The following is a 22,646-nucleotide window of genomic DNA, read 5'->3' as shown; positions in this document are numbered from 1 at the left end:
TGGGAAGTGGAAGTACGTATTAATCATCATGCCCTCTCACATCAATGTAAGATGTACTGACGTACGCCATGCAGATACATGACGGAGCAGGAAATGCTCGATATGGCTTCCAAGTTCTCGCCCTACAGGTACGTCAAACTTCAGTGCAAGCTTCCAATGGCAAAAAACTAACAGTGTCCTGTATAAGATCGCTGTTTATGTGGTACATGTGGCGAATCGCCGATGTAGATGTCAACGTTTTACAAAAGACCTGATTGCTGGGAAGTAGCTTTCCCATGAAGAAGCGTTGGTCCTTGCAGTGAGATACGCATGTACAGTATGAGGCCTATGTGTTGTGGTGGAGTCGATGATCTGTTTGGTGGAGATGCAATGTGGGTCGGGGACGGTAGACTACGACGTACATCCATCGTGGATGGGCCAGGTGTATTATATATCAACGCTCGACATTGGCTACTGTATTGGTATACAACAGCTTGTGGCTTGCTCTCGCCACGAATGTTTACAAACTGTTGTTGCTGTGTAGGCATGGGATGAAATGCTGAAGAACCGCAGTATCGAGACAGAAAGTGCCAAGTGTATGGTATGCCGTGCCCTTCAATGTGGGCAATGATGTCTCGCGAATGATTCTCTTGTAGGCAAATCGAGAAATGTGTTGTAGTAAATTGGAGTGATGTGATAGGACCGAAACAAGAGCAGCCTCTGCTGATGACCCAGCGAAATATTTGGTTCACTGGAAGAGTGGCGCGAAGTTTGTATGCGAACCGTGAGTAAGACCCCAAAGATGCGTAAACTGAGCAATTGGGTCAAACACGTTCGTCTACTCGGCTTCGTATTTCCTTCGTAAGTGAAATGTTACTGATGTACGATGTCGCAAATGCCCATGATGTTCGAAGTCGCGAATTGTGGAGGGATCAAAGACGGACCCACTAATCGGCCAGAAAGGCTTATTTCAGTACTGCCGCAAGATGAGGTCGGAAGCGAAAAGCGGCGCGAATGAGTAGGCTGCAGCGCTCGCTCCTTGTATGTAAAAAGTAAGCTCAACGAAACGATATTGACCGCGGGCATCGTGAGGGCGGCAAAGTGGACTAATATATAGACTTCAGCCCATCGATGGAAGACTCGAATACCTAGCTCTCAAAGGATGATAGATCGTTTCACAATTCTACATTACCTTAGAAATCCATCGACGGTTACTTATGTGTTCGTCTGTACAGCAGTGCGACTGTTGAGTTTCTTCGTTGTAGGGGGTGGTGGGCGATTCTAGAAAAAATCCGAGACTGAAACAATTGTAACTGCCGACGTCATGGCAGGAAACACGACGTTGTGCGTGCGGCGCAAGTGGACCTCTGAAGCCCCAGGCTGGAAATGAGAGGTCAATCAATGCGCGTCAAGCAATAAGCTTGGCAGGAAGGATCGATGGTGAGGCTGTCGCTTGGGGTGGACGATAAGCGAGATGGTTCATCGCAACAGCCGTCTGGAGAACGAGAATAACGAAATGAAGCGCAATGCAGATATTGGGGCGGAATGGATGTAAAGGAGAGGCGAGTGCACATGGCCGAAAGCAGCAATAGAGCTCCAGCGCGCAAGGTCGTGGTGTAATTATAACCGCTGTTGGGGTTCGCATCTCATGAGATTGCAACGGCTGCGCTATACCTAACTCGGATCTGGCCCATCAAGGGTGTAACCGCATTGAAACCATTGGACAGGGGTGGCGGATATAGTAAAAGGCCGCGTAATAATCCACGGTGCTTGTTGTGTTTCGTGTCGGCCAGACAGTGGCAAAAGAAGACTCTGGATGGGCGGGCATGGAGCGAAGGTGCCGCATTGCCGCGTAGTGAGCGGTTACCAGCAAAACTAACAGGTCCGTCGACGACGGATGGAGACGTTGGGGAGCAGCGGAATGGTGCGGGCACAGTAGCGGATGGCCGTCTCCTAGGGCGACAGAGCGGCGATCCAGACGCGACCCCTGTTGTTGAGGCTCACGCATGAGAGGCTGCTGTTTGCGGATGCTGCATGGTGCTTATCAGGGCAACCAGAGGGTTCAGAGCTTGAAATTGGGAGCAGCGTGCTCGGCACGTGAAGCTAAGAGCGACAAGCAGCGTGCGGTGGCAGGCGACGGGCGGCGAGGAGGCATCATGGATAATGGATGCAGAGCTGTGGTAGCCCTCGCCTGTCAAACCACTCCGTCCGCGCGCTCGGTACGGCCGCCGTGGTGCAGTCATGGCAACACGATGCGGGTAGCCACGAGCGTGCAGCATCCACGGCACTGCTGGCGGTGTCGTCGCGCGCAGGCGGCGAAACCATCTGCACCAGCAACCAGTGCGTGGCCCCAGGCCCGCTTGCAACATTCACTCTGGCTTGCTTGCTTGATCGATGATGGTGGGCACGCTCTGGCCGCCTATGATCTCCACCCGGCCTCACTAGCGTTATTAGCGGCTGCCCGGACTGGCACCACCGCGCTCCCCTTTTCTCGCGCCTGCTCCCATTAGAATGCCCTCCTGCCCTTTCTCTCTCAGTCTTCACCCACACTCGCTACTGACGACCGCGCCTTCTTGATCGCGTCTCTGGGACTACTCTATTTAATACTGCCTGCTTTACTTGTTAATTCTTCCCCTCGCTCCAGCATCTTTCCACGCTCGACAACTAGCCCGCAGCACCCGCACAACTGAAACCGGAACGAGCAGTCTTAATATCCCAGGTCCGTGTTGCCAGTCCACATTTCTCAGTCGCCTCATGGACGCGCCCGCTGACTTTTCCTCCCAGTTACCACACCACTTGCACTACACAAAATGCCTTCCATGATGAAGATCGCCCTCCCGGCCCTGGCTGCTGCCAGCGGCGCGTACGGTATGCTTTCTAACATTAGACCGCGTCAACATTGACTGACAACACCCCAGCTGCCTGCAGTGTCTCCGCCACCACCACCATCCAGAATGCCGGTGACGCCAGCGCCATCGCTTCCTGCTCAACCTTCTCCGGTAACATCGCCATTGCGACTGGTACCACCGACGACATCTCCTTCCCCGGCGTCAAGAAGATCAAGGGTGACTTGATTGCCGACACCGCGACCGAGCTTAAGCAGATCAGCGCCAGCGACCTCGAGGAGCTCGACGGAGAGATGATGCTCAACGACTTGACCCGTCTCAACGCCGTCAACTTCCCCAAGCTCAAGGCCATCGACTCCATCAAGTGGAACGCCCTGCCCGCTCTTCAGGAGATTGGCTTCACTGGCGAGGTCACCAAGGCCAACAAGGTCGACATCCAGAACACCGCTCTCCGCTCCCTCAAGGGTATCAACATTGAGGAGGTCGACACTGTCTTCATCGCAAACAACGGTTACATAGATGAGATCTCCATGCAGCTCGGCAACGTCTCCACGTCGCTGACTCTTGCCGACAACAACGAGGCCGTCAAGGTCGAGCTGCCCAACCTTATCTGGGCTAGCAACCTGACCTTCCGTTTCTGCGGTTCCGTCTCAGTTCCCTCCCTCGAGCGCCTGAACGGCTCCCTTGGTCTCTACAACAACGGTTTCGAGTCCTTCTCCGCTCCCAACCTTACTTCCGTCGGCGAGGCTGTTGCCCTTGTCGCCAACGAGAACCTGTCCAACGTCTCTTTCCCGGCGCTCACCAAGATCTCCGGCAACCTCCAGATCGCCAACAACTCCAAGCTCATCGAGATTGATGGCTACCCTGTCCTTAAGAGCATCGGTGGAGCTTTCGACATGAGCGGTAACTTCACTGAGTAAGTTTGCCTCGTATTCGCTGTACAACATGCCTTGCTAACATCTGCCAGCGTTACCACCCCCAAGCTCAACAGCGTCTCCGGTGCCTTCAACCTCCAGTCCACTGACAACGTCACCGAGACCTGCAAGACCTACAAGCCCCTCAAGGACAAGAAGCTCATCGAGGGTGGCTACAGGTGCGAGGGCAAGCTCATCGACCCCGCTGGTGAGGGCCACAAGGGTACCAAGCAGGGTGACGGTGACGACAAGACCGGCGCTGCCACCACCCTCAGCGCTGTCAACGGTGCCCTTGGCCTCGCCGCCATGGCCGCTGTTCTCCTTCTCTAAAAAGCTTATGACGCTGGCGTTCCATCATAATTGCATAGACTACCCCCACCTGACTTTCTTTGATAGCGTATAGCATCAAGCGAACAGGCGCTGACGCAGGAGTTCAGCATTTGAGGACTGAAGGGGCATCGGGGACGGTTTCATGGTTCAGCATGTAACAATTGAATGTATCATTTGGCTACGAGGGTCGAGCAGCCTGTTAATTCGCAGTACATATATGTCTGCCCCGCGACACGGTGTGCAGAATTGCAGGAGGAGTTGCTTTATTTGGGATAGTGGCATACAGTCTTTCTTAAATCTGCTCTGCGTTTTCTTGTGATGTGTTGAAATTAGCATGTGCTTGTCTGGAAATCCTACGTCACGCATTGAGGCCTTTGCGAGCTTCACCGCCTATGACTTGAACTTTGCTTTTTGCCGAACGGAGCTTTCAAATGTGTCATGTCTGTCCATGTCGTCTCATCAAGCCTTCACAGTGTTTCTCAAAAGGAGGATGAAACGCCAACAGTGGTGGGTATTGGCGTATGAGCTTTGACCTTATTGACGCGCCGGACATCGATCATGTCATAGTGTTGCCAAAATTAACTGACAAGTGCAAGGGCAAGCGCTCGAAGAACAGCTAGGGCTTCTGTCGAATGTGGTACAGGAGCTCAGCTCAATCCATCCTCCCGCATAACTTGATCCCATACGTTCTGAGACTGTCTTGCGCCGCTAGTTTGCAGCGCACCTGCAACGACGTCCATGCATTTCAAGTAGAATATTCTATACCGCATTGTCGTTTATACCTGAACTCTCTTTCGGCTCTTGAATACCTAAGACGAGGCTTTCATGTCTCGAATACCAAGTTCAGGCATCCCTTCAGTTATGGGTGGTAAGACGGAGAGCGGGCTCTAAAGTGCGGGCCGCAGTCACTAAGTTCGTATAACAGATGATGTGGGTAAACGAGTGAGCTTCTCTCGTACATATCGCAGACATGTCCCATGCACGACATTCTGTACCACGCAGCTTCTTTGTTAGGAGCCGGGGCGCCGCCGGTTTGGTGTTCCCAATACATGCTTTCACGTGCGGTTACCCAGGAAAATGGAAGGCACGCATGCAGGGCCCAATCGCTACGGAACAAGTATATTGAGCAACGTTTTAGGCCAAACATGTAACATTGGCATTTCGTTGTGGTCTCCGGTGAATTATGAGAGAATTACCGTCTATCATATTTCCGAGGCGTCGTCATCAGCGGCACTATCGCGATTGATCTGCACTTAGCGTCATTCGCACGCTCGTCGCGCTCAACGGTAATCTGTACTGAACGAATTGCTTCTGCAACGCAATTGCGCCTGTCGTTCACCCCTTTCGCAGCTTCCCTCGTGTGTCCCACTGTGCAGCAAGTCAGGACCCTGCTTTCACTAGTCATTACCGTCTGTCGCTTCCGCCGCTGCTTCCCCCCGACCTCGCTGCGACGTCACCAGCAACATTTAGTCCACACCCCAAACGTCGCGCGCCCGGGCGCTCTCAACCGCCAAACTGGAGAGGCCACAGTCGCAATCGCCGCCGCTCCATTCCCAGAGGGAAACCAGTAATACCGATAGCGTCCGAGCGCGTAGCTCATCAATACGCATATCACAGGCCAGAGGGGAAGAGGTGGAGAAGGAACACGCGGGATCCTACCGACTCAACATGCTTGCGGGCAAAGGATACTCGTGGAAGGCTGCTAAAGCCCGACTGCCACCATCAAGGCAGGTCATCAGTACAGTACGGAACCCACGCTTCCTCATCTCCATTGGTCTGGTCACAGCAATCGTACTGCTATGGCGGTCCATGGGGTCAGCAGCTGGGGAGATGCAGAGGTATGCCAGGTCTCCCAATGTGTTACATGGAGCAATCGCTAATCATACTGTCCCAGGTTCTACTGCTTCGGCCCCTCGAAACCTCCAATGCACATGACAGCGAACGAGAACGAAGACTGGCACGCGCACTTAAATACCCCCGTGATATTCAACCATCACAAACCAATAGAGGTCAATGCCACCGAAATCCAGCACGTCGATCTGAACGGCGTCACTTCGACCATTGACGCAGCCAAGAACAAGGAACGCGTTCTGATCCTCACTCCGCTCCGCGATGCCTCGTACTATCTCGCGAAACACTTCGACCTTCTCACGTCACTCACGTATCCCCACGAGCTGATCGATCTGGCGTTTCTGGTCGGCGACACAACAGACGATACCATGGCGGCATTGGCAAAGGAATTGGAGAGGGTCCAAAACAACCCCGAAGTAGCGTTCAGGTCGACCATGATTGTTGAGAAAGATTTCGGTGTCACGCTCTCGCAAAGCGTAGAGGATAGACACAGTTTTGAGGCACAAGGTCCACGAAGAAAGGCGCTGGGCAAGGCCAGGAACTACCTACTCTACACTGCATTGAAGCCGGAGCACAGCTGGGTATACTGGAGGGACGTAGATATCGTCGACAGTCCGTCTAAGATCATCGAGGACTTTGTGGCGCATGATCGGGATGTTCTCGTTCCTAGTACGTGTTGCAGATGCCATCTCTGAAAGCTGTTACTAACACTACACAGACATCTGGTTCCACAGGTACAAGGAGGAGAATGGCAAGATGGTCGACATCGAAGGGCGCTGTGAGTCTTCACCCCACTCGATTCCGCAATCCCCACTAACAAGACTCAGTCGATTACAACTCCTGGCAAGAATCCCCCGAAGGCCTAAAACTTGCCTCTACCCTGGACAAAGACATTGTCCTCGCAGAAGGTACTTTCCCTGCCTTCCACATTTCCTCCCTCGACATCAGCTCACACACCCACAGGTTACAAACAATACCCCACGAACCGCAAGTACATGGCCACAATGGGCGACTGGCGCGCCGACAAAGACGAAGAAATACCCCTCGACGGCATCGGCGGCGTAAACATCATCGTAAAAGCAGACGTCCACCGCTCCGGCGTAAACTTCCCTTGCTACCCCTTCGAAAACCAAGCCGAGACAGAAGGCTTTGCAAAGATGGCCAAGCGCGCAGGCTACGGCGTATATGGATTGCCTAACTATGTTGTCTGGCATATCGATACGGATGAGAAGCCTGGAAATGCTTAGCCGCTGTGAGACAGCGCGAGTGAAGAGTGATTGAGAAGTGGACGAAGAGCATATATACCTTGGAGTCGGGCGTACCTCGCATTAGAGACATGGGTTAGTTGCGGGCGAATCTTGGAGTCTGATATTAGATGGGGGGACATGTTATACTTCTGTACGAGTAGGAGTGCAGAGACTGCGGCGTATCTCCTTTTAGACGATACGATAACGATATCCCGTTTGCTACCTTACGAAGTTTCGTCACTATACCTGCTTGTCAAGTTTCGAGTACGGAATTTAAACACCACATGTTTGCAGAGCTTGTATTGTGGAATGCGGACTTCATATTCCATGGTGATATACCATAAGCTGAGTCCGGGCATATCCTAGTATAATGCTTCTTGTAAAGCAACCCGGAGTATGTTCAAAGCTCTAATCTCTTGAAGAGACGAGCATAAGACCCCTCCCCGATCCATATAGTCATACACATCCGCCCTTCAAGCGTATCCAGATCCATACCAGCGATGCCACATGCTCCAACAACTCATATCCTCCCTGCCGTCATTCCTGTCCGTCACACCAGTCATAAAGTGGAATACTCCAACGATGCTTCGAAGGCTAACGACTAGAACACGTGAATTCGACAGGCCGACACTGATCAGAGCAGTGGCTTCTAGTAGTCGTAGATGCCAGAGTGGAACTTGCGCTCGTCGTAGTACTGGGCGCGGATCTTCCTGCCTCTGAATTCCCATCCTTCGTCGAAGCGGTTCACGGCGTTGAGGGCGGCCATCGGGGAGTTGAACTGGATGTAAACTACGCCATCCTTGTTGCTCTCGTCCAGTTGAATACGCTCGACATCGCCACCGAACTGAACTCTGTTAGCATATGTACATTGACGACCGCATTTTGAGCCTTACCTTTTTGCCGAACGCCTCGCCCATGTCTTGTCGGATACCTCCGTCGTTGCGCTCGGCGTTGGCGTCCCAGTCAACACCGTCGACGCAACCCCATGTGACCACGACACTTGACTTGTCGCCGAACTTGCTAGGCTCGTCTTTCTGGATACGCATACCACCACTGACATCCCAGACTTGTTGAGACTGGACTCTGCCGTTCGCGTCGAGATTGCCTGCGCCTTGAGGAACCCTGCGCTTCTTGACTTCCAGATGGGTAACGACACCATCGTTGTTCTTTCCGAGACCTTGACCCTTCTTGTAACCCATCTTATTCATCATAGCTTCGGCTTTGCTGATCTTGGCGCGTTTGGCGGGGCGTTCGTCATGGGCGGGCTCGTTGTCTGCATCTTCCATCTGTACGTCAGGACGCTCGTACCGGACTGGAGGCGCAGATATAGTGGCGGCCGCGTATCGGACAGGCGGCGCAGAGATGGTAGCACCCTGATAGCTCGGCGGGGCTGGTGGTGAACCAGCTGGCGGGGGCGGGGGCGGAGGCGGAGGTACATAGTCATCTGTGACCGACGGAGGTGGCGGCGGCACGGCATCAGACTGCTGCTGCGACAGACGCATGCGACGGGCATAAGCATCTTCTCCTGACGGGTCGGACGAGGGCGCCGCAGATTTATCGTCGTAGTATGCAGGTGGAGCGAATGAAGGCTTGGTAGCAACTGGAGCAGGCGTTGAGCTAGACGAAGACGCCGACGGGGTGCCACTGGCTTCCTCACTGCCATCGCGAGACTTGTGCTGAGCGGCAGCTCCACGCAAGAAGGCAGTGAAGCCTTCCTTCTTGCGTCGGTAACCGCCTTGGGCTTTGTAGGCTAGCAAGTTGGACGGCTTGTCGGGCTTGTGAGCGGCCAGAGGTTCATGAAGTCCGTACATCTTGGTGAACTTCTTCTGCTCCTTCTTCTTCTGCTTCTCCTCATACGCGCGCATCCTGCGCTCTTCCAGAATGGAGGCGTCGTCCTCTGCGGTGCTCCGGTAGTAGTCGATGCCATGCTGCTGAGGATTGGCGGGTCCGGGAACTGACGAAGAGAGCGGGGCAGCCACAGGCATGGTGGCCCTCTTGACAGTTGGGACAGCCTTCTTGGCCTGGGGACGCTTGATTTGGTGAGGGTTATGGAAAGCTAGACAATCACATGAGTCGTAGTTCAAGGCAATGGTACGGAGCAGTTCAGATAGATACCAGGTTTCTTCAGCTGCTCGGCCTTGGCCTGTTCCTCTGTATACTTGACAGGCGCAGCGGAGATGGTGGCCGCGGCATACGGATTCGGAAGGCCTTTCTGGGCGTAGGGGTTGGGAAGACCATATGGGTTCGGCAGGCCTTGCGCCTTCTGCGGCGGCTGGTCCGCCATGCTGATATCGATATACGCGCAAGTGCGGCGCTGAACAATGGCAAATGCGACTGGCGCACGTCACTCGTGAGCGGTGGCGGGCTGAGCTACAAGTCTAAGAATGCAGAGATTAGCAGCTGTATTGTGGATGCGAGATTGAACAATGAGGCGGCGACGGTGAGATTCGACTACGGCAGTGTGTTGGTTGTGAGGGTGGTGGAGCGGCAGGCGCGATGTCAACTGCCGCCAAGCACCCCAGCTCGCCGCGTGCCGGCGTTCGGCGCGCCCTCCACGCTAAGGGCTTAGCCGCATCGCGCGGGCATGCAGGAACGCCTGTTACCATGCTGTCATCCAAATCCTTATCCGTGATAAGTCATTTCCACATCTCCGAATACATCTGAGCAGGCTCTGGTGTTTCTTATCAATTGTAGATTTCATTGCGCGTCATAGAAGCATAAAGGTACCATCGCCCAGGAAGCCCGCGCATAGCAGTGTTCCTCTAATCGCGACCATCAGATCTCCTATCTAGTAATCCATCGCCATGGCCCCAACCACTCTCGAACACGCCTTCTCCAAGGACTCGAGCTCGACCGCCGTCATCGTGCCCGGTAGCCCTGCCCTGACTGTCTCGTACAAGAAACTTGCCGCCGATGTCAAGGCTTTCCAACAGCAGCTGGCAAAGGTCGGCGTTTCTGCCGAGGCCGCTGTGTCCATCGCGCTGCCCAACACGTACGAGTTCATCGTCTCCTTCATCGCTGCCTCGTGGCAGAGGGCCATCGCAGCGCCCCTCAACCCGGCGTACAAACAGTCCGAGTTCGAGTTCTACATCGACGACCTTAGCTCAGCGATCGCATTGGTACCAAAGGGTGCATTCGCGCAAGATGCAGCAGCTGTCCGCGCAGCAAGGAAATACAATGCCGCCATCGCAGAATGCTACTACAATGGCAGCGAGGTCGTCCTGGACGTCAAAGAGGCTGGAAAGCTTGCGGGTAAAACCGCGTCCGTCCAGTCCGCGCAGCCAGACGATGTCGCTCTTGTGCTGCACACGAGCGGTACCACTGGACGCCCCAAGGCCGTGCCTCTGACGCACCGTAACTTGCTGCGGACGATGAAGAACATCCAAGCAACCTACGAGTTGACGCTCAAGGATCGTACCATGCTGGTTATGCCTCTCTTCCACGTCCACGGCCTCCTTGCTGGCTTCCTCGCGCCACTGGCTTCAGGAGGCTCAGTCATTGTGCCGCCCAAGTTCTCCGCCTCGGACTTCTGGAAAGACTTCAATGAGCACAAGGCAAATTGGTACACGGCTGTTCCGACGATTCATCAGATCTTGCTCAAGAGCCCTCTCCCAAGCCCCATGCCCAACATCCGCTTCATCCGATCGTGCTCCAGTCCGCTCTCGCCCAAAACGTTCCACGAACTCGAGAAGGCGTTCGGTGCTCCGGTATTGGAGGCATACGCCATGACTGAGGCGGCCCATCAGATGACCAGTAATCCCCTCCCCCCAAATCAGCGTAAGCCTGGCAGTGTGGGGCTCGGTCAGGGTGTCGAAGTCAAGATCCTCGACGAAGCTGGCAAAGAGGTGCCGCAAGGGAAAGAAGCTGAAATCTGCATTCGTGGTGAAAACGTTACCAAGGGATACCTCAACAACCCAGCCGCCAATGCTTCATCCTTCACCCAGGGTGGCTTCTTCCGCACTGGAGACCAGGGCAAGCTGGATGCTGAGGGATATGTTATCATTACCGGCCGCATCAAGGAGCTGATCAACAAGGGTGGTGAAAAAATCAGTCCTATTGAGCTCGACAACGTAATTGCGCAGCATCCCGCTGTATCTGAAGCTGTCAGCTTCGCGATTGAAGATGAGATGTACGGCCAAGATGTCGGTCTTGCGATTGTGGTCAAAGAGGGCCATGCCCTGACTGCGGGAGAGCTGAAGACGTGGCTGACGGATCGCGTTGCCAAATTCAAGCTCCCGAAGAAGGTATGTAGATACCCAATCAAAGACGCATATGTGGAACATAGTCTAACAAACTGCAGATTTTCTTCACCGATACCATGTACGTGAACGATAACATTGCAGATGAATCATGCACTGACTGCGCACTTACAGGCCGAAGACTGCAACAGGAAAGATCCAGCGACGTCTTGTTGCCGAAGCTATGCTCAAGCAAGAACAGCCCAAACCCAAGCTATAGTCAGCTCACCAGATTGGTGCCAAACGGCCCTGTACCATACTCTATTACCAGTCAGGAGCGATCGGCAGAGCCTCAGACTAGATGTACCATACATGTGCGACAACCTGTCGTACGGATAGATTGCATAGACCAACGCCAAGTATCTCCTGCACCTGGTCACTCTCCTATTGACCCACGTGAACTTTGTGTTTTTTACTAAAGCCACCTTCCACTATGCGGGGGCCGGCCCACGTGTGACGGTGCCAATCACGTTGCGATTTGGTGTTCGCGAGGCTGACTGGCACTGAACTGCGCCTCTTGACACTGCAGACCTTATGCATAAGTCTTCGAATCCAACAGCTTGAGATACTTCGATAAACGAATCCTGACCTGGCTCTGCAGGAAGCTGCTGCGGCTAGGGAGTATTCGGTGCTTTAGGGGCGATGCGTTGTGCGGCGTTTCTCGGTGTGGGTAACCAGGCCGCATACACATGGCCTTTCCGCCCCCATATGCTGTGCCTCTCATTCTTGTTTGCTTTCCGATGTACAGAGTACTTTTAGATGATGCAGATGCCTCGACGCAAGCTGCATTGTCCTTGGCTTGGTCGGCACTCGTCCTCAAGTTTACTTTTTGGTTGAGACTTTCGTCACCCGCACGCATCATCAATCCACTTTTTTCTCTGGCCAGTTCAGAGACGGACGACCGTTTTCCTGCTGGACCAGGCACGTCCGTTGGATCTCCTTTTGTTTCATCGATGAGCCCTGAAAGCCAGGCTGGATTCGGCAGTTTACCGGCATCATCCCCGCCCGCAATGTCTCAGATTCTACATCCAGGGACCAACACTATGCGACCGACACAGCAATCAAAGGGTACACAAAACTCGAAAGCCAGCCAATTTTCTCTGGCCAGCACTTCGACAAGTCGCTCCCCAACAGTCACTACCGGTACTCTATCAACAACCAACCTAATGCCTCCTAATACGCCTTCCGCCGATGCGGCTTCCAGTGGCAGTTCGACGCCGCGTTCTTCTCAGTCATCTTTCAGTGACCAGTCTAATACAACATCAGCATCTACGCCACCAAGGCCTCAACGATCGAGCCTGAAGCCTAGTCTCAAATCTTCCGATGCGGTGACTATGGCATCTAGCAGGAGGTCTTCACCACCTGCGGTACGCTTCGCAGAACCAGATCCGTTAGCCAAGGCAAAAATCTGGCCGAGAGCAAGACCAAAGACTATACAGCTACCGGAACCCCTGATCAACAGAATACCAAACTCTTCGAAGAAGGCCCAATACCATCACATACCCTCGTTTACCAGCCCGACCACAACTCTGATGGATCAGATCGATACTTTCCAAGCATGGGGAACGCCAAAGTCGCCAGGTCTCCACCGTCCCGACTCTCTTCCCATGTCTCGAAGTGGATCTTTCAAAGTCATGCGAAAGCGTGTGAGCAGCCTCACGATCAAGTCAACTTCAAACCAAGAATCGGATGCGAGATGGACCGGAATACCACTACCGGCCAATTACAAACCCCCGACTCTAAGCTCAAGATCCCGAGTAGTTTCCTATCAGTCCGTCCTGTCCGCGAATTCACGCATGTCCACACAATCTGCCCCAGCAGCCTCGGCACCGTTGTCCCCCTGTAGTCCTCCGCCAGGCCAATACAACCCTCTCGACCATTACATACCTTGCTTGTTTCCATCATGTACCTTACATTACACACCTGCTCATACAGGATCGAACTACTACCTCCCCCAAGGCCCATACGACCTAACTCGTTTTCACGGCTATTGTCCGCGCCACGCTAGCCAAGAGATGAAGGAAGCCAACACAGCATGCAAGCACGCATACGAGAAATTACGCCAGAGCGCCGGACGCAAGACCCTCAACGACATAGCCTCCGAGTTCGAGATATTCAAAGAAAACTTCCGCCGAGACCGCAGAAGCAAAGATGCCGCACTAGTACGAGAGCACAAGCAAAGAGTGTTGGGCGCCCCTCCCGTGCCCCTAAACCAGAAAAGCAATGACGCAAGAGCGAAACCCGGGGTGCAGGAAGAAGTATGGGATTGGCGATACACGCTCCGTCCTTGCACGTCTTCACACTGCAAGGCTTACTACACACCATACTCGAACCATTACATCTACTATCGCACACCGTTTTCTGGTACCTCGTTTCTGCCGCAGGAGACTCTTTGCTCGGCCTGCGCGCAGACGGAGGTCGAGGGCTTCGCGAAGAAAGTCAAAGAGAAGTACGGGAGCAGGTGCGGCTGGGATCATCAGGAGTGGCATGAGTGGTATACTAATGCCTGTAATGATCGTAATATGGAGCAGGACTATTGGCTCAGAGCACAGGAGAGAGCTGTCAGAGAGCGGGGACCTGCAAAGTGGGTGGGCAGGCTGGAGGAGATTGTCGTAGTAGAAGAGGAGGTTGACGAGTTGAAGAAGGGGAGGAAGAGCTTGATGAGGAAATGGTTTGGAAGTATGTCTGCGTGATTTGGCATCATATCAGACGGATGCGATGTCAGATGGGATCCGATTTTGATCGAGGCACGGTACACAGGCCTGGTATACTGCACTACATTCTTTTGGGAACTACACAGCAACAATATCGCAAGAGCACATGACGCAAACGCTTCGAGGACCATACAAAATAATACCGTATATTACTATACGACTCGCGAATACAAACCACAGCTTTCCTATTGGCCGAACTTCTCATAATCTGGTCCCATCCATGGTACTGCGGTGACGCAGAGCGAGACGAGCCACTCACGACTCCCGAAATACATAACCACCACATACGCAAAAGGTATTCCTCATCAAATGAGAGAGATCGCAATCCTCAGACTCTCTCATAATCTGGTCCCAAGCCCAAGATACCTTGGTTAGCCAGTGGTCCAACATCATTGCGCAGCGAACGCACGCAAATTTTACAGCAATAAATTAAGATTTCATTCCCTTGCTCTTAACATACACTACAAGTCCTGCATTCTGACCCTTTGCCTACAACAAGTCAAAGATCGTCGTCATGGCCTCCGCCAACCAACTGCCACAGTCACAGTCCCTAAAGCGTCCTGCAGAGGCAGATATACAGCCACCCCGGATGAGGTAACGAAACTTTCATATCTACAGTCATGAACGGCCGATTAACTTTGACTATAGTAAAATCGCACGCCAAGGCAAATATGGTACTATCTTAGTCCAGATTGGAACCGAACAAAAGCTATACCTGCTTCACTCCGACTATCTCTCGCACTACTCCACGCTCTCCAAGCTACACCTAACGCGCGGTACTCAAATATGTCTCGAAAAGCTAGAGCTCGAAGTCTTCGAAATCTTCGTCGACTGGATGTACACACAAGAACTGCCACAACCCTCCGAATGGGATTGCCTGCTCGTAGCCCAATGCCTGGAATTTGCAGGTCAATACCTGATCCCCTTATTCGCAGAAGCTGTAGGGAACGCGTTCGTCGACAAGGCATTCGCAACGGGAATAACCCCGTACTACCCAACCGTCATTTTCGCGTATACAAAGCTTCATTCTCACACCGAAGCCTCCGACCGCTTGAGGCGTCTACTCGTGGACTATCACTGCGATAAATACAGACCGGGGGAAGTTCATAACGCAACCGCTGGTAATGCACTTGGAAGATGAGACAGCGGAGAAGATTCCAACTGCGTTTTGGAAAGCGGTTATGGATAGGTATGCGAGGATTGGTATTGGTCATGCGTTTTTTGATATGTGTGAGCAGAGAGAATATCATGAGCATATGACGATGGAGGATGAAGATGTTTGTGAGGTTTGCGGATAGTGTTCAGGAAATGGGGATATGTTGTGCGTGCTGAGCGAAGTTGTGTGCCGGCTGGACGTATGAGAGAAAGCAGGTGTGTTATCCGTGTCATGTTAATGACGATGTGTGGGTGTTCAATGAGAGTTTAAACGTGTGATAAAGTGAAATGAAATGCGAGTAGAAGCTACGAAGCGATCGCGGGTATCTTAGTAGTACATAAAGGCCGTTGTTCGTAAGTAATACACGGGCTCGATAGTGCATAACAAAAAGAGTCCAACGAAAGTGTAACTTGCCGACGATGTCAAATAAGAAGGGGGTCCACATCGCAATATTCTACTTCCTTCTGTCCCATGAACCGAGTATAAGGATACCGCGACACTTGTCTGGGCCACTCCATATGATGCCTCATGCGACACGGTATATTCCAGTATATCCCTTCGATCCAGCTCAGCACGGCAGTAGGGGCATGTACACCCTCAAAGCCCACTCTTTCGAGGTACAGGATTGGTGTAAGAATAGCCTGGACCGCGATGAAATGAGCCAGCAGAATTTGCGCAACACTGTTGTTGGGATCGATGAAGGCTTGGAACTCATCATGCGTCCACTTGGATGGTGTGTTGTAGAGCATAACAAAGGTTTGATATGTCTCTGGTGGGCGGTCATACGCATGAGTGATTGTGCATACGAGCAACTCCCAGTATGACCGCTCACATTCGGACATGTTCAAGGTCTGGATAAGGTCGAGAGATAACGATGCCATGTCGAGATCTTCGCGGTTGAAGCAGCTCACCCTCGATGTTCCGATTCGCTTCTGCATTCTCTCAAGATGGGAATCCGCGCAGAATGCCTAGAGGGGGTCAGTGTGAGCCTTCAATTTCTTGTGCAGATTGCTGTACATACGTTGAAGACTGAGTCGGCGATGAACATCATGTTGTTGCCTGCTATCAGGTTACACCCACGGACCATTGTCATGAATTCTGCCATGCCGTCCTGCAGGTGACTTGATTGGAAAGCAAGTACCAGAGCCGCGGCCATTCTTGCGTCGCGCTCGCAGGCGGTTGTTGGGGGTACTGAGAGCGCTTGGTTGAGCGATTTGACCGCGAGGATTCGGTGCTGTATGGCTTGTTCTGCAACACCCGACTGCGTTACAGCATCCAGATGTGACGCAGCCAGCGCTAAGATGGAATGCATAAGGTACTCGTACTGAAATAGTTAGTACCCCTTCTTACATTTAAGTATAGCCCCAAGGCTTCTTCCTTGTCTGATGGAAAACACATACATTGTGTGCAAAGCCAGGAATCGCCGTGATCCAAATCTTGTCAGCTCCGACCGGGAGATGCGGGTAGGCGGTAATGAGAAAATGATGGAACAAACGCATGTCTGCCATGGACTATGATCGTAAGTCACTATACCATTCAAAGCACGCTTGAAGCATACTTACGAAGACGCCTGGCGTCGATCCCAGGTTGCCCCCCTCCTGAGGGTGCGGTGAAGTAGGAAGACGTTGCATTGCTTGAATGATATTTGCTGGATACTCGCATTGCAATCCCGCCTTGGTACAATGGTGACACTCAGGATGTCTCTCGTTACATTTGATTCTTCTGTGCTAGAATTAGGTTATCTGAGCGATACGAACGCCTGAACATCGTTAGAGTACCTTTTCTTGCAGTTGAAACAACCGCGGCGGGATTTGGTGTGTCCTTTCCTTGGAATTGGTCTGCGAGGCATTGGTGGTGCACTCCCATTTCCACTATCCGACAAAGTCGGTGAGTCACTCGAAGAGCTTTCGACTACAGTACCGTGATCCTGTGGAGACAACATTGATATCAGAAATATGAGAAGGATTCTGCGATCTGCGGGTTCGCTTCCCCTGTGGCGATATATACTTTGCTGTATGCGGTATCCAATGTCTCTAAAGATGGGAATTGCACAGTCTGGGGGCCGAGAGCGGGAGTATGAAGCGACCCCGCGGGTGTGGGTGGTCCGTTAATCAGGGGACGCCAGGTTTACGGCTGAACCGTGGCGGGCTTACAGCACTATACTATAAAACAAACGGCCAACTAATGGGATCGCTGTTTCGCCTAGGGGCCTGATAGTCAAAGTCCCCAAAACGGCTTAGTATGGTGAAGCTCTAGATGTCTCCGGTTACTAGCCAGCTCACCGGTATGCAGCCATACCGTTGGATGGCGCCTGGTGGTTCTGAGGGCTGTGCTGCTGATATGCATCAACCGGCAGAGCATCTATGCCTTGCAACCGCTTCAGGCCTACTTTGCGAGTCCAACTTATAGTCGTGACATACCTTCCTCGAGACCATCCCAACCACATCCCGGTGATGCCGGCTCTGTCGCAATGACGTCGCTGTATCACGAGCCAACGATAGCATGGGACGTCTGGCTTTTACTGTTGCCTGCAGCTGTTTGACAGGCTATTTTTGCATTACGAGATAGCGACAAGCATCGCCAAGAGGATGATGTGCGCCGATAGGTTGCCTTGACACTGGCGGCGTCCAAAAGATGGGTTGCTGGAAGGGCGCAGAAGTGCACATGGCGTCGCCTTTGACTCACCAAGAACCCATGTACCAGAGAGCTCTTTAATAATAGTTGTACTTGCATGCAACTATTTCAGAGAATGCTGTGATGTAACGTCGTGGCCACCGTGGTCGATGGGCGCACTGCGAGGTCATGCGAAGTTTCCGCAAACACCAATAGGATCCATTCGATCGACCGAGGCTGGGAGCTTTCGCGTAACATTACCGTCTCAAGCCTGCGAGGCGTACCAGGCACAAATGATGTTCAGGCAGCGAGAGTGTCGAAGCAGCTGCTGACTGGCCTCAATGTCAATCGCTGCGCGGCGTAGGGGTGGAATGCCAAGGCGCTAACCCACCCCAGTCACCGTCCGGCCGTGTTCCAGGTTCTCCCCGTCCATCGTCACCACTGTGCTCTTCCCACATCCTCTCCACAGTACTATTCTAGTCCACGACACGAGCTCTAAATTCTTCACAATCCTTGTGAAGCATGGCGGTTCTCGAAATAACCCAATTGCGTCTCAAAAATGTTGCCGCCGACGATCCAGCATTGCTTGAGAACCTGTCAGCTGTGCGAGAGAAACTGCATACAAGCTCACAGTTTTACAACTGCATCCAGGACCCCAAGTTGATCTATATTTTGGGCATATGGCCAAATTTGGAAGCACACTTGAAGTTCCTAGAATCTCCAGCGCGAGACGAGGTCCTTGGCCCCAAGAAGATATGCTCCAATTTTGTTGGACTGTCCATGTGGAACTAGATGGTATGCATTTGCTTCCTTTAAAAGCACCCGTCTTGACAATGGAGAGACTTCGTTTCAAGGAAGAGTGCGTCGAGGATCTTGAAAGGGCTGTCACAAGCTACGCGCAACAGCTCCGGGGCAACCACACGTTCAGAGTAGCACACGGCTGGCGATGCGATGCACCGGGAACTCACGAGGCGCTCGTCTTTACTGGATGGGAGACTGCGCAAACTCATGTCACTCTGACAGCAAACGTGGATGATGACCACGACGTCGCCGTATTGCAGGACCGATGCGAGACGGTGCAAATCATACGTGGCAGAAATCTGGAGCGGAAAGATGGGTGAAATTAGGCTCCAAATTGTTCTTCATGTTTGAGGGTGCATGGGTTATGGGCTTGGAGCTCTCATGGGAAAGGGAAGTTGGGAGAGTCAGTCTTAATGGAAGGCACACGTGCGCCTGTTCTTCCCATGAGATCTCCGACTTGCCGGGTCGTGTACCCGTGCGAGGCCAGCACTCCGATCGTGGGGATCCAGGCCAATCATCGAACAGAACAGCTCATAGTAAGCACCTAAACTTCGCTGGACTCCCGGCACTGCGTAAGTGCTGCACAGGGCATATCGATCGGAACGATCTTCCCTCTGTCGGTGGTGCCATTTCGGGACAATGGCCTCGGTTCGATGCATGACCACCGAAATCCCTTCGCGCTTTCCGTACCGCTGTATAAGGTTTTGCGGCAGGGTCACATGTTCCACAGCAGCACAAGGAGCCGGTTGTGGGGTAGGCAGGACTGGGCGCGATCTTGGCCTGCGACAAGACGAGACGCTACGGCGAGATAGCTGTGCAAGGCTGAACGTGGACTCAGACCTTCAACTTCATGTCCTTTCGCTCGCGCTTCGAAGGCATTCACACTGAAAATTAGATGCTACCTACCATGCAGTTAAGGTTGCAGTACCAGACGGTCGGTTGCTTTACCCCGCAATAAACCCCACTAGGACAGTGTTGAGCTGCGATCACCCCGACGCAAGTCAACTCGCCATGTGGTACTTAGATTGACTTAATAGAGTCGCTACTCGCACGTTTGATCGACCATTCTTGCTCGATTCGCGTTCGCTGAGTGGCTATTCCTCCCTATCTTGAACCGTAGACGCAATTACACGTGCCATCGACCTGTCTACGAAGCGTTTAATCCAATCACACGCAATAATACGTGCCTCAATAATTTTGGTACAACTTCACGGGCACGAGAATCGAGCCTGTATCTCAAAATGAAAAGGCTATGCCGTTGTGTCTGGACTTTTACACAGCTTGCAGCGCTGTCGACAATAACAGGAATACAGGCGCAGCAAACCGCCGACTTCGATCCTTTACAATGGGTCGACCCATTGATCGGTAGTAGAGATGGAGGGAACGTCTTCGCAGGCGCAACACTACCATACGGCATGGCAAAAGGTCGGCTACAGGAGCGCAACTTTGATAGCTCACTGCTAAAACCTTGCAGCCGTTGCGGATGTGGATGGCGCGAATACCGGGGGATTTTCCACGGACGGCAGCAACATCACTGGCTTCTCAGCTTTACATGACTCTGGAACAGGAGGAAATCCAAGTTTAGGCAACTTCCCCATCTTTCCGCAGTTGTGCTCAGGCGATGACATCAACACATGCAAGTTTCCAATCACAGCACGCGCAACTCCTTATCGAAACGATTCAATCGAAGCAAGACCTGGCTACTTTGGAGTAACACTGGAAAATGGCATACATGCAGATATGGCCGTTTCAGAACATGCTGCGCTCTTTCGCTTCGACTTCTCCGCAGCATCTAATGGAAATGGAAGCAACGATCCCCTCATCATGCTTGACCTGACAGACTTATGGGCGAGTCGACAAAACGCTTCTATTACCATTGAGGCCGATGCCGGCCAACAGTCAGGTAGGATGAGAGGGAATGCTACTTTTCTACCAAGCTTCGGCGCGGGGTCCTACATAGCATACTTTTGCCTCGATGTTTCCGGAGGAACTGTCAAAAACTCTGGAGTATGGGTCAACGACAGAGCCGGCGAACAGCCAAAAGAACTTTACGTAACACGCGGTTTCAACTTATTCTACGTCCAAGCTGGTGGATTCATCCGGTTGAACGGCCCACTCTCAGGACCGGTGTTAGCAAGGATGGGATTGAGCTTCATCAGTACTGATCAAGCCTGCCAAAATGCTGAGAGGGAAATCCCGGGGCCCACTTTTAACTTTGACGGACTTGTCACGTCAGCCGAGGAAGCCTGGCGTGAGAAGTTCGCTCCGATTACCATCGAAACTGGAGAAGTGGACAAGAGCATACAGACCAGCTTCTGGAGCGCTGTTTATCGTACGATGATATCTCCTCAGAACTACACGGGTGAGAACCCGCACTGGGAGAGCGATGAGCCATACTTTGACAGCTTCTACTGTCTCTGGGATATGTGGCGCGTGCAACTACCTTTCCTTACTGTACTGGAGCCTTCTATCATGTCCAGTCTAGTGCGAAGTCTTCTTGATACGTATAAGCATCGTGGATGGCTGCCAGACTGCATGATGAGCACCTGCAAAGGCTGGACACAGGGCGGCTCCAACGCCGATAATGTACTGGTCGATGCGTACGTCAAAAATATCACAGGCGTAAATTGGGAACTCGCCTATGAAGCCATCATCAACGACGCCGAGAACGAGCCATTAGAATGGAGTCAAGAGGGACGTGGTGGCCTGACGAGTTGGAAATCGCTAAACTACATCCCGGTGTCTGATTTTGACCCTTACGGCTTTGGTACGAACTCAAGAAGTATATCGCGATCTCTTGAATACGCGTACAACGACTTCAATCTGGCCACTCTGGCAAAGGGTCTCGGTAAAAACACGACTGATAAGTACTTCTCTCGCGCAACAAACTGGCGGAACCTCTTCAAATCCGACCAAACCTCCTCGATCAACGGTACAGATACTGGCTTCACGGGCTTCTTCCAACCCAGGAACTTAAACGGAACATGGGGCTACCAAGACCCCATTGCCTGTAGTCCGCTGACCGACTTTTGTTCATTGACGTCGAATCCGTCTGAGACATTTGAAAGCAGTGTTTGGGAGTATATATTCTTCGTCCCGCACGATATTGGGAAACTCATCGAGCTACTTGGGGGCGACGAGACGTTTGTGCGCAGACTGGATTTCTTCCATACCAGCGGCCTAGCGGATATAGGAAACGAGCCAGTCTTCCTGACAGTGTATCTATCTCATTTTGCAGGAAGACCTGGATTGAGTGCAGAGAGGGCACATTACTGTAAGTTCTGCCACACCAGACATCAAGGAAGTGTCCGGTTTGACTAGATTCGCTAACACCAGATGTAGACATCCCGTCACGGTTCAACGCTACACCCGGCGGCCTTCCAGGCAACGACGACTCGGGAAGCATGGCATCTTTCGCACTCTTCAGCATGCTTGGCTTATTCCCTAACCCGGGTCAGAACGTCTATTTTATCATTCCGCCTTTCTTCCCCACCGTTTCCATAGCTAACAAGCTCACGAATGCTACTGCCACCATTCGTAACACCAATTTCGACAAGGAGTACAAGAACATTTATATCCAGAGCGCTAAGCTGAATGGCGAGGTGTACACGAAGAACTGGATTGGACACGAGTTCTTCACGCAAGGGTGGACGCTGGAGCTTGTGCTGGGAGATACGGAGAGTGATTGGGGTACGAAGAAGGAGGATAGACCGCCTAGTATGTCGGACGGGCAAGGTGAGGTAGACCTGGGATTGAGGATGCAGTAGAAATCAGCGAGATGGACAAGGCCAAGAAGTATTGCCGAACACTGGGTGCTGAGGATATAAGTGCGGATAGAGTAACCTAATCAGCGCCGTAAACGAGTATATTATAGCAGCAAGTTGCAGTTACGGGGGAATCTAATCGCTGGTATGACTGCCTAGTTGAGTAACTTGGGTATAATTGTTGACTTATTAA

At 52.5% G+C, this 22,646-nt stretch overlaps 7 protein-coding genes across 7 annotated transcripts; 5 read left to right on the top strand and 2 right to left on the bottom strand.

Annotated features, from left to right (window-relative positions):
* Positions 1-2,789: 2,789 nt before the first annotated feature.
* Positions 2,790-4,069, top strand: J4E90_001962 (uncharacterized protein; the record flags this gene model as incomplete). The annotated part of the gene is made up of 3 exons (XM_051431546.1): positions 2,790-2,847; positions 2,898-3,741; positions 3,793-4,069. 3 exons carry the CDS (start codon positions 2,790-2,792, stop codon positions 4,067-4,069), a joined length of 1,179 nt encoding a protein of 392 aa, XP_051294680.1.
* Positions 4,070-5,737: 1,668 nt separating this feature from the next.
* J4E90_001961 (uncharacterized protein) lies at positions 5,738-7,167 on the top strand (the record flags this gene model as incomplete). Its single annotated transcript, XM_051431545.1, has 5 exons — positions 5,738-5,907; positions 5,964-6,589; positions 6,639-6,698; positions 6,748-6,828; positions 6,884-7,167. 5 exons carry the CDS (start codon positions 5,738-5,740, stop codon positions 7,165-7,167), a joined length of 1,221 nt encoding a protein of 406 aa, XP_051294679.1.
* A 649-nt stretch (positions 7,168-7,816) lies between these two features.
* J4E90_001960 (uncharacterized protein) lies at positions 7,817-9,451 on the bottom strand (the record flags this gene model as incomplete). The annotated part of the gene is made up of 3 exons (XM_051431544.1): positions 7,817-8,011; positions 8,061-9,223; positions 9,283-9,451. The coding sequence occupies 3 exons, from the start codon at positions 9,449-9,451 to the stop codon at positions 7,817-7,819; spliced, it is 1,527 nt and encodes a 508-aa protein (XP_051294678.1).
* A 520-nt stretch (positions 9,452-9,971) lies between these two features.
* J4E90_001959 (uncharacterized protein) lies at positions 9,972-11,625 on the top strand (the record flags this gene model as incomplete). The annotated part of the gene is made up of 3 exons (XM_051431543.1): positions 9,972-11,411; positions 11,468-11,487; positions 11,541-11,625. The coding sequence occupies 3 exons, from the start codon at positions 9,972-9,974 to the stop codon at positions 11,623-11,625; spliced, it is 1,545 nt and encodes a 514-aa protein (XP_051294677.1).
* A 1,795-nt stretch (positions 11,626-13,420) lies between these two features.
* On the top strand, positions 13,421-14,098 carry J4E90_001958 (uncharacterized protein; the record flags this gene model as incomplete). Its single annotated transcript, XM_051431542.1, has 1 exon — positions 13,421-14,098. One exon carries the CDS (start codon positions 13,421-13,423, stop codon positions 14,096-14,098), a length of 678 nt encoding a protein of 225 aa, XP_051294676.1.
* A 1,631-nt stretch (positions 14,099-15,729) lies between these two features.
* On the bottom strand, positions 15,730-16,906 carry J4E90_001957 (uncharacterized protein; the record flags this gene model as incomplete). The annotated part of the gene is made up of 5 exons (XM_051431541.1): positions 15,730-15,779; positions 15,871-16,243; positions 16,297-16,599; positions 16,676-16,786; positions 16,838-16,906. 5 exons carry the CDS (start codon positions 16,904-16,906, stop codon positions 15,730-15,732), a joined length of 906 nt encoding a protein of 301 aa, XP_051294675.1.
* Positions 16,907-19,930: 3,024 nt separating this feature from the next.
* On the top strand, positions 19,931-22,456 carry J4E90_001956 (uncharacterized protein; the record flags this gene model as incomplete). The annotated part of the gene is made up of 3 exons (XM_051431540.1): positions 19,931-20,114; positions 20,164-21,963; positions 22,032-22,456. 3 exons carry the CDS (start codon positions 19,931-19,933, stop codon positions 22,454-22,456), a joined length of 2,409 nt encoding a protein of 802 aa, XP_051294674.1.
* Positions 22,457-22,646: the final 190 nt, after the last annotated feature.

Source organism: Alternaria incomplexa, assembly GCF_024043165.1.
Source record: "Alternaria incomplexa strain BMP 0042 chromosome Unknown scaffold_2, whole genome shotgun sequence".
Lineage (NCBI taxonomy): Eukaryota > Fungi > Ascomycota > Dothideomycetes > Pleosporales > Pleosporaceae > Alternaria > Alternaria incomplexa.
This window is presented reverse-complemented; position numbering and strand designations above follow the sequence as displayed.